Source organism: Pleurodeles waltl, chromosome 1_1 (assembly GCF_031143425.1).
Source record: "Pleurodeles waltl isolate 20211129_DDA chromosome 1_1, aPleWal1.hap1.20221129, whole genome shotgun sequence".
NCBI lineage: Eukaryota > Metazoa > Chordata > Amphibia > Caudata > Salamandridae > Pleurodeles > Pleurodeles waltl.
The window spans coordinates 903,854,280-903,865,185 of record NC_090436.1 but is presented as its reverse complement, the minus strand read 5'-3'; the positions used below and the strand labels follow the sequence as shown (position 1 = coordinate 903,865,185).

General features: G+C 45.7%; 1 protein-coding gene across 1 annotated transcript; it reads right to left on the bottom strand.

Moving 5' to 3' along the window:
• Positions 1-1,744: 1,744 nt before the first annotated feature.
• Positions 1,745-2,956, bottom strand: LOC138303774 (SCAN domain-containing protein 3-like). The gene has a single exon (XM_069243215.1). The coding sequence runs from the start codon at positions 2,954-2,956 to the stop codon at positions 1,745-1,747; it is 1,212 nt and encodes a 403-aa protein (XP_069099316.1).
• Positions 2,957-10,906: the final 7,950 nt, after the last annotated feature.

Below are 10,906 nucleotides of genomic sequence, written 5' to 3'. Positions count from 1 at the left end.
AAGCAACGCTGAGTGTTGCAAAAGACAAGCTGGTTGAAAATCTTTGTGGCAAAATAGTTTGATGAAAGAAAAACATTATTTCTTTGTTTGATTGAGAAACTCTGGAATTTTCTAAATTTATACATTTCATCAATATACTCCTAAAACATCTAGTTTCTCAAATAGTTGTTTTATTTTAATATATATATACAAGTGCCACTTAGTGGGCTAGAGCATAACCCAGGTAGCACCACTGTTATGCTGTGCGACTTTGATAAACCTTCCTTGAGTGGGTATACATTAAAATCACCATTAACTACTTATTGATTGTAGGAGGCTGGCCTGGCTTATAGTGGGTATCTGATGGTACTTGCACCTTATGCCAGATCCAGTTATCCCTTACTAGTAGATTAGTAGTGTTCTATCAATTTAGGCAGATAGAGGTAGCTATAGCAGAGCAGCTTAGGCTGAACTAGGAGACATGCAAAGCTCCTACTATACCACTTATATCATATAGCACTATATCACAAGAAAACACAATACTCAGAGTTACTAAAAATAATGGTACTTTATTTTAGTGACAATATGCGAAAAGTATCTCAAAGGATATACTCCCTTAGGAGGTAAGTAATATACATAAAATATACACACAAACCAAAATCAGGTAAGTAAAACACTTAGAAAAGTAGTGTAAACGCTGTAGAACACAATAGAATGCAATAGGAGAAAATACACAAACCATATGTTCCAAAAGTGGAATGCGAACTATGAATGGACCCCAGGCCTAGTGTAGTCTGTAGAGCAGAGGTCTTCAAACTTTTTTATACTGAGCCCCCCTTCTAAAAAAATTTCGGCATCGAGCCCCCCCACCACCTGACGCAAATGTCTGGAAGCTGGGACTCTGCATCATCGACGGCAACCCCCACCCGCGGAGTCCAGATCATATATGGGAAACATTATTATACAAATTCAGAGTGCCTAGTAAACTGAAGGTTTGAGAGCACCAGTGGCTAGGTGACAGATGCTTATTACACAGCTCAAATGAAAAGCTTCCAAGAAAATGTTTGCACAGAACAATTTACAATGCAGCTTTATTGTTCACTAAGACACAGAATTTGACATAATACTTTCAAAACTAATGTGACGGGTGTGCCTGTTTTTCACCACACAGACGGTCAATTTGTGGATTAATTTTTGCTACTGCCAGCCTGAGGTTGTGCTCCACTTCCATTCTTGAGCGATACTTAGTCTTCAATACCGCAAGTGCTGAGAACCCAATCTCACATAAATATGATGTGCTGAAAGGCAAGAGAGTTTTGATAGCACTTTCCCTCAAAGCTGAATGTTCTGCAGGCATTTTTAGCCAAAACTCCCCCAAGGAGAGTTTGCTAAATTGCATCTGCAGTGTGCGATCACTCTGGAGATCAATTAGTTCTTCCTGCATGCGGATTGGGAGATGGATACCCCCATCTGCCAGAAATGGTTGAAAGACCCAGTCATTAAAATGATTGATTTCCTCAGGAAAATATTTGTGAAAACTGTCGCTGAGTGATGTCAGGTGATTTTTTATTAACTCTGCAACATTTTGAAGGTTATATTCTGTTTCCTCAAGAGCATCGGCTAAACTTGGAAATGGCTCAAACTGCCCAACTTCAATTAGTCTCCTCCACAATTCCAGCTTCTTCTTGAAAGCAGATATTTTTTTATTCATGGTAAAAGAAGTGATTTCAGCTCCTTGCAAAGATTGATTCAGGGAATTTAATTTCTAAAAGATGTCAGCAAGGTATGCTAAAAGCACAAGCCACTGGGGACTACATAATTGTTCTGCTTTGCAGGGGTCCAAATCCAGAAGAAATTGCTGTACTTCATTCCTTAATTCAAAAATGCGATTCAGAACTTTTCCACGGGATAGCCATTGGACTTCTTTGTGAAGCAGCAAGCCATCATGTTCAGCTCCCATTTCTGCACATAAAATTGCAAATAGGCGAGCTCTTGTTGGGTGGGTCTTTATGAAATTAACTATTTTAACGGCAGAATTCAAAACATCCTGAAGTTCACCATCCATGTTTCGGACAGCAAGGGCTTCCCGGTGTATCATACAGTGGGTCCACAGAATATGTGGGGCCGCTGTCAACACTTTAGCTTTTAGGCCAGCCCTAGCACTGCACATGGAAGGAGCCCCATCTGTGCAGATTCCGACACAGTTTTTCCATTTTAAGCCATGAAGACCCAGGAAGTCATTGATAATGTCAAATAAGTCAGATGCTGTTGCTCGTCCATTGATTGGCTTGCAGAATAAAAAGTCTTCCAGTATTACTGTTTTATAACAGTATTGGACATAAGCAATTAAATGTGCTGCCTTTGACAAGTCAGTTGCTTCATCCAACTGCAAAGCAAACCAACTTGATTTCAACCGAGCTATGAGCTGTCCGTGGATATCTTCTGACATGTGCGAGATGCGGCGGCAAACTGTTGTGTCTGAGATGGGTATTATTTTGAACTCCTCTGCTGCTTTTTCACCAAGCATTGTTGTAGCCACGTCAAGCAGTGCTGGGAGAATGACTGTTTCTCCATCTGTAAATGGCTTTTTGTTTTTGGCAATATGGTATGCCATTTGGTAAGATGCTTTCAATGCGTTTGCTGTGGTGGAGGCCACATTTTTCATGGTTTCCTTCTGTTGAGTCATGTCTTGCAACTTCCTGGCAAAAAACACTCTACTCTTTGCTACTATAGACCCATGCTGTGTTTCCAAATGACGCCTTAGTTTTGTTGGTTCCAAGCTGTCATTAGCTAAGGTCATACCACAAACCACACACTGTGGCCTAGTTTCTCCACTAACAACAATGCAGGTGAAACCAAAGTCCAAATAGGAGGCATCATACTTCCTTAATTTCACAGTTTTTCTCTCTCCATCTGTTTCTGTTTCGGCCTTTCGCTTGGGAGCCCTACTGTCTTTTGACAGCAGAAAACGATCCATGTCTGATGTGTGCTTTACCTAAGACACAAAATGCCAAATCTGCATGTTAATGAACAGCACATGACTGCAATTTTACAGCTGCATGAAGTAGAGTGGGTTTTTAAAATATAGGAAAAAAACAATAAAAAAAAAGTCTCTATAAAAATATCTTCTTCCATGTAAAATAAAATATGGATAAAAGAATAGTTCCATGGTGCTTGGATAAACATTAATTCCAGGTGATTAAAGCTTTCGGTGAGTGCTCCCAAAACTGCTGCAGTATGTTTACGCACATACCGCCAATGAGGCTCCGCAAGTTACTTTTTCAAAGTTTAGTGAGGTAGTACTTTAGCACTGCCCCTTCAGCCATCACTCAAAAAAAATCTATACCTTCTTATTGCAAAGCCTTCCTTGGGCAGATTGGATTTCACTCCTGATGATCCGGCTGTTCGAATAGCAGTCCTCTGTCTAGCGATCAAGTGGCGTTTTCCCTTGCAACGATGAGAGAAAGTTTTAGAAAAGTTACTTGCATGTTCCCGGGTGAGGCACCATTAAAGCTCCCACCGAGACCACAATGATAGTGACTGGTAAGGGAGTGAATGACATGCCTACAAATTTCCTGCTGCCTGGTCCGAAAGACCAATACAATTATGCATTGATATGTAATTAATATGAAGTCCTGAGTGCCGATAAGATATGATTTGTACAAAATAAAGTTAAGACTTTGAATTCTGTCAGGGCCATAATAGCCTTACATTATTTCAAGTTTGATCCTTCATATACTTCCTAGCAGCTCCTTTACTTCATTGTCCTCCACACACACTCCTTTAAGCACAGAATTTGCTTTACTTTGTCAATATTTCAACAGAAGTCTATTTCCTTCACACACTTTTGCATGGAATCACAATTAAAATTGGCAAATGTGACTACTGAAATGTGCGCTCTGCCAACAGTAGTATGGACATGTATTCGGAACAACTTTATGACCCAGTGACAGGCACAGTGAAAACTTTTCACTACATTTTAGTGATAACCCCAGAGGTTGCAAAATGGTATATTTCCACATTTATTTAACTGATGAACATTAGTTTATACCTTTCGCATTATTGCTAATTTAAAAGACATATCACAAAACGTGTATATATAAATGCACACACTCACAGTATATTTGAGGGAATCTTATTCGGTTTTTAATTCCCCATGTTCTCTATCTGCTTAGCTGTTGGCCTGTAATTCATGAAAGACAGCATGAAGAGTTGATCACAAGGAGCTCAATGTGCAATATTTTTCCACTTTTAAAAATAAGCACAGACAGGGAACATTGTTTTCTGTCTGCATTTATCTTACAAAATCAGTAAAAACAGAAAACTGGGAGCCTTAATTATAAAATAAACAATGACCTTACGTTGAGTGTGCATTGTTGTTGTATTTTGTTTTGATGCCACAAAAGCCCTGATAGAAAAGGGAATTAAGCTAGTGACATTGCAAACATAATTAAGGCTTGCAGCAGGTGCTGTAAGGCCGTTTCTCAATCATTACATGAAATATGGGAAAGCTGCACACAAGTTCAACAAAACACTGATATGTCCCACATAAGCAAAAAAAAAACTGCCAGCTATTATATTGCATTTACAAACAAACATAAACCAGTCTCCAGGCCCAAAGGATCTGTAGGTTTTACTGGCACACATATTGTCAGCCTAAGCCCTGCTCCGATTTGCAATTTAGATAGAGCATATGTGAGGCAGAGCAATAAATATAACAAAAAGGCGAAAGCTGGGGGCACAAAAACGAAAATCAGCTGCCTTGGCCCAAAATGTAACATCCTCTTTTTTCCCAAACACAAAACATTCCAATAGCAGGGAGAAAAAAGGACAAAGCCTTTTAAAAAGCTGTTAACGCTTACCTGCCTGTGCAGAATGCAGCCGATGGAAACTCCCTCGCAGCCAGACAGTGAAAACCAGAAGGGGCGACGCTGAAGATAAATCAAAGTATCCTCGTGGGTAAAGGCTGAAGAAGCACTATTCTAGCAGCCAATTTGCGAGCTTTATGCACCAAAATTCCCGGCACTTCCTGCATCTGTGCTGCTGGCTGTCCATTTCATTGGTGGAACGTCAGTGCTGACGTAATTACTGATGGTGCCGCAAGCTGATTGGCTACTGTGCACTTTTACACCAATCAGCGAGCAAGTTATTAAAACAAGTGAAGAAACCTAGAAGGAAACGTGCTTTCTACGTCGAAAGCAATAATCAATCAATCAATCAATCAATCAGAGAACTTATTAAGCGCACTATGTACCCGTCAGGGTTTCGAGGCGCTGAGGGGGGGGGGAGGGAGCTGCTAGCGTTCGAAGAGCCAAGTCTTGAGGAGTCTCCTGAAGGTGAGGAGGTCCTGGGTCTGGCGTAGCGAGGTGGGGAGAGAGTTCCAGGTCTTGGCGGCGAGGAAGGAGAAGGATCTGCCGCCAGAGGTCTTGCGCTGGATTCGGGGGACGATGGCGAGGGCGAGGTTGGCAGAGCGGAGTTGACGTGTGGGGACGTAAAAGTTGAGTCTGGTGTTGAGGTAAGTGGGTCCGGTGTCGTGTAGAGCCTTGTGAGCGTGGATGAGGAGTTTGAAGGTGATCCTTTTTTCCACGGGGAGCCAGTGGAGGTCTTTCAGGTGGGGGGAGATGTGGCATCGGCGGGGTATGTCGAGGATCAGGCGGGCGGATGCGTTCTGGATGCGCTGGAGTCATTTGATGTCTTTTGTTGGGATGCCTGTGTAGAGTGCGTTGCCGTAGTCAAGTCTGCTACTGACGAGGGCTTGAGTTACCGTCTTTCTGGTTCCTATTGGAATCCACTTGAAGATTCTGCGGAGCATTCGGAGGGTGTTGTAACAGGAAGAGGAGACGCCGTTGACCTGTTTGGACATGGTGAGAGCGGAGTCGAGGATGAATCCGAGGTTTCTTGCGTGGTTGGCTGGGGTGGGTGGGGGTCCGAGTGCAGTGGGCCACCAGGAGTCGTTCCAGGCCGAGGGGGAGCGTCCGAGGATGAGGACTTCCGTCTTGTCGGAGTTGAGCTTCAGGCGGCTGTTGTTCATCCACTCGGCGATGGATTTTAGTCCCTCGTGGAGGTTGGTTTTGGCGGTGAGAGGGTCTTTGGTCAGGGAGAGGACGAGCTGGGTGTCGTCGGCGTAGGAGATGATGCTGAGGTTGTGTTGACGGGCCACTTTTGCAAGGGGGGCCATGTAGACGTTGAACAACGTTGGACTGAGAGAGGAGCCTTGGGGGACGCCGCAGATGAGGTTGGTGGCTTTGGAGCGGAAGGGGGAGAGCCGGACTCTCTGGGTTCTGTCGGAGAGGAAGGATGAGATCCAGTTGAGGGCTTTGTCTTGGATGCCGGCTTCGTGGAGACGGGCCAGTAAGGTGCGGTGGCAGACTGTGTCGAAGGCGGCTGATAGGTCGAGGAGGATGAGGGCTGAGGTTTCGCCGTTGTCTATTTGTTGTCTGATGTCATCAGTGGCGGCGAGGAGTGCGGTCTCGGTACTGTGGTTTCGTCTGAATCCAGATTGAGAGGGGTCTAGGATGGAGTTGGCTTCTAGGAAGTGGGCGAGCTGTGCGTTGGCGATCTTCTCGATGACTTTCGCTGGAAAAGGGAGGAGAGAGATCGGTCGGAAGTTTTTGAGATCGTTGGGGTCAGCCTTGGGTTTCTTGAGGAGGGGTTGGATTTCTGCGTGCTTCCAGCTGTCCGGGAAGGTGGCGGTGTTGAAGGAGAGGTTGATGATCTTGCGGAGTATGGGGGCGATGGTGGCGTCGGCTTTGTTGAATGCGTGATGTGGGCATGGGTCCGTGGGAGAGCCTGAGTGGATGGAATTCATGGTTGTTAGGGTTTTGGCGTCGTCCACTTGGGTCCAGGCGGTGAGGCGGCAGGCGTGGGCGGCGTCGTCAGGGGTGGTGTCTGGCGGAGGAGCGGTGTTGAAACTGTCGTGGATGGCTGCGATTTTCTGGTGGAAGAAGGTGGAGAGGTCGTCGCAGAGTTTCTGGGAGGGTGGGACGTCGTTGATGTTGGCGTTAGGGTTGGAGAGTTCCTTCACGATGCCGAAGAGTTCTTTGCAATCGTGGGCGTTGTTGTTGAGGCGTTCAGTGAAATGGGCGCGCTTGGCGAGTCGGATCCGTTGGTGGTGATCACGGTTGGCGTCTTTGAGGGTGGCAAGGTTGTCGGGAGTGCGCTCGAGGATCCATTTCTTCTTGAGCTTCTGGCAGGTGCGTTTTGAGGTGGTCAGTTCTTCTGTGAACCAGGCTGGTTTTTTCTTTCCTTGGTTGGTGGTGGGTTTATGGGAGCTGAAACGGGTGAGGTGGAGTACGCGCACCCCCTGGGAAGATGCTGCGCCCCCCCTGGGTGGGCGCGCCCCACACTTTGAAGACCTCTGCTGTAGAGGGTTGCTGGGAGTGTAAGAAAACACTAAGGGTGTCCAAGATACCCCACCCCAAAGCCCTGAAAAGTAGGAGTAAAGTTACCCTACTACCCCAGAAACACAGTAAAGTCGAGATAGGGGATTCTGCAAAGACAGCAACTGACTGCCAAGCACTGAAGACGGATTCCTGGACCTGAGGACCTGTAAAGGAACGGGACCAAGTCCAAGAGTCACGTAAGTGTCCAGGAGAGGCAGGAGCCCACTAAACCCCGAGTGAAGGTGCAAAAGGGCTGCCTTTGGGTGGAAGAAGCCAAAGATTCTGCAACAACGGAAGGGGCCAGGAACTTCTCTTTTGGTCACAAGATGTCCCACAATGAGCTGGAGGATGCAGAGTTGATTTTATGCAGAAAGACTGCAAACAAGCCTTGCTAGCTGCAAGAGTCTCGGTTGAAGGTTTTGGGTGCTGTCAGGGCCCATGAAAGACCAGGAGGTCGCCCCTTGGAGGAAGAGACAGAGGGGGTGATCAGCAACAAAGAGAGCTCATGAAGAAGCAGGAAGCACCCGCAGAATTACTTGAACAGGCGTTCAAGAAATCTGAGCACAGCGGTTGTCTCAGCACAACAAAGAGGGTCCCACGAAGTCGGAGGTCAAGTCAGCGAGTTGAGCAATGCAGGACGGAGTGTTGGGGACCTGGTCTGTGCTGTGCATGAAGGAAGTCTTGCAAAAGTGCACAGAAGCCCTAGCAGCTGCAGATCACGCAGTACACAGGATTACTGTCTGGCGTGGGGAGGTAAGGACCTTCCTCCACCAAATTTGGACAGATGGATCACTGGACTGTCGGGGTTAATTGGATCCAGCTCCTCTGTTCCAGGGACCATGCTCGTCGAGATGAGAGGGGACTCAGAGGACCGGTGATGCAGAAGTTTGGTGCCTGCGTTGGCAGGGGAAGATTCCGTCGACCCACAGGAGATTTCTTCTCTGGTTCCAGTGCAGGGTGAAGGCAGACAGCCCTCAGAGCATGCACCACCAGGAAACAGTCGGGAAAGCCAGCAGGATTAGGCGCTATAATTTTGCTGGTAGTCTTCTTGCTACTTTGTTGCAGTTTTGCAGGCGTCCTGGAGCAGTTAGCAGTCGATCCTTGGAAGAAGTCAAAGAGAGAAGTTCAAAGGAACTCTGGTGACCTCTTGCATTCATTATCTGCAAAGAAACCCTCTGGAGAGACCCTAAATAGCCCTCAGAGCAGGATTGGCTACCTAACCAGTTAAGATCCTATCAGGAGGGGTCTCTGACATCACCAGCTGGCACTGGCCACTCAGAGGTCTCCATTGTGCCCTCACACCTCTGCATTCAAGATGGCAGAGGTCTGGGACACACTGGAAGAGCTCTGGGCACCACCCCTGGAGTGGTGATGGACAGGGGAGTAGTCACTCCCCTTTACTTTGTCCAGTTTCGTGCCAGAGCAGGGGCTCGGGGCTCCCTGAACTGGTGTAGACTGGCTTATGCAAGGAGGGCACCATCTGTGCCCTTCAAAGCATTTCCAGAAGCTGGAGGAGGCTACTCCTCCCCAGCCCCTAACACCTATTTCCAAACGGAGAGGGTGTAACACCCTCTCTCAGAGGAAATCCTTTGTTCTGCCTTCCTGGGACTGGGCTGCCCAGACTCCAGGAGGGCAGAAACCTGTCTGAGGGTTGGCAGCAGCAGTAGCTGCAGAGAAAACCCCAGGGAGCTAGGTTGGCAGTACCCGGGGTCCATGCTGGAGCCCCGGGGATGCATGGGACAATTCCATGATCTTAGACATGTTACTTGGCCATGTTCGGAGTTATCATTGGGAAGCTACAAATAGGTATTGCCCTGCACTCACAAAGTCCGGAGAAATTGCCCTGAACAATGTGGGGGCACCTTAGCTAGTGCCAGGGTGCCCTCACACTTAGTAACTTTGCACCTAACCTTCACTAAGTGAGGGTTAGACACATAGGTGACTTATAAGTTACTTAAGTGCAGTGTAAAATGGCTGTGAAATAATGTGGACGTTATTTCACTCAGTCTGCAGTGCAGTCCTGTGTAATAATTGTCTGAGCTCCCTATGGGTGGCAAAAGAAATGCTGCAGCCCATTGGGATCTCCTGGAACCCCAATACCCTGGGTACCTAGGTATCATATACTAGGAAATTATAAGGATGTCCAGTGTGCCAATCAGGATTGGTAAAATTAGTCACTAGCCTGCAGTGACAATTTTAAAAGCAGAGAGAGCATACACACTGAGGTTCTGGTTAGAAGAGCCTCAGTGATACAGTTAGGCACCACACAGGGAACACATACAGGGCACACTTTATGAGCACTGGGGTCCTGGCTAGCAGGATCGCAGTGACACAGGTAAAAACAAACATACATACAAGTAAAAATGGGGTTAACATGCCAGGCAAGATGGTACTCTCCTACATTGATCTACAAACATGACATTGTCTTCAAGTATTTACATATAAGATGTGATTGGCTCAGTAAAATCAGTCAAAAGGGCTCTCCCGACATTAATTAATCATTATTTAGAAGATTGCCCAATGCCAATGTGCATCATTCCATTACATGTTCACAGTTATCATTGCTTTTTTAAGATCATTACACCCCTAGTTTTTGTCACTACTCTTAAGTAACACTGTGCTTGAACTAAGGTTCACAGCATGTTTTGACACGTATGTGTCTTGAACAACTATTACTGAGTCCAAGTTACTTTCAAGTTCTGCTGGAACATCCGTCTTTTTCTGAAATCCTTGTTGCTAACATTGTTAACATTCCATTAAATACTTGGAAGATAACTCTTTGCCTTTTATTTCTGCTTTCTACAATAGAGTGCCCCATTGACTTAGCTTTCTGAATTTTAGTCATGCACAAATGTGCCACCAAATGTTTAAAATGGTAAAAAAGCTGTTTATGTTCCTATGGCTTGCCATTATTTTAATAGCTTACATAGTCCTCCCTCCTCAACTCTCCTTCCCTTAAGACACCTCTTCTTAATCGATTGAATCAAATATACCTAACAGCAAGATAGCCATACCCTCTAATTGTTCATCTTGACAGTGCAGCTTTGCTGTGTCAACCATTTGCCCGAAACTAGTAGGAAGAAGAGCTGATCAGGAAGAAACATATTTTTTTATTTTGATCACCAATCACCATGAGGGATCGCCAGACAGGTGCTCAAGGAGAAATAAGCAGGAGCTCCACACTAGCAGGTGATCTGTACAAGTCATGGTCTTTATAGGGGGTTAGCAATTCTCGTAGAATTATTGATACTGGAGGTAAAACAAGAGTATGTTAGCTGGCTGTTCCAACATTGGCCTGGTGTGTAGAGAAAAGGAAAATCTCAATATGAGATGATTGTCTTTATGTTTTATGTAATGAGAACCATAGCATGGCTGCTTGGACTCAGAAGCATCATCCACTGACATGAGACCGAATAAACGTCTGAACTACTTCCTTAGAGGTAATCTCCAAGTGAAGAGTCTGTCTAAGACTTTAGAAGATAAACTTGGAGAAGACACAGAGAGGCCATAATTATTGAAAGCTTGGCAGGTAGTGTGATGTGCTA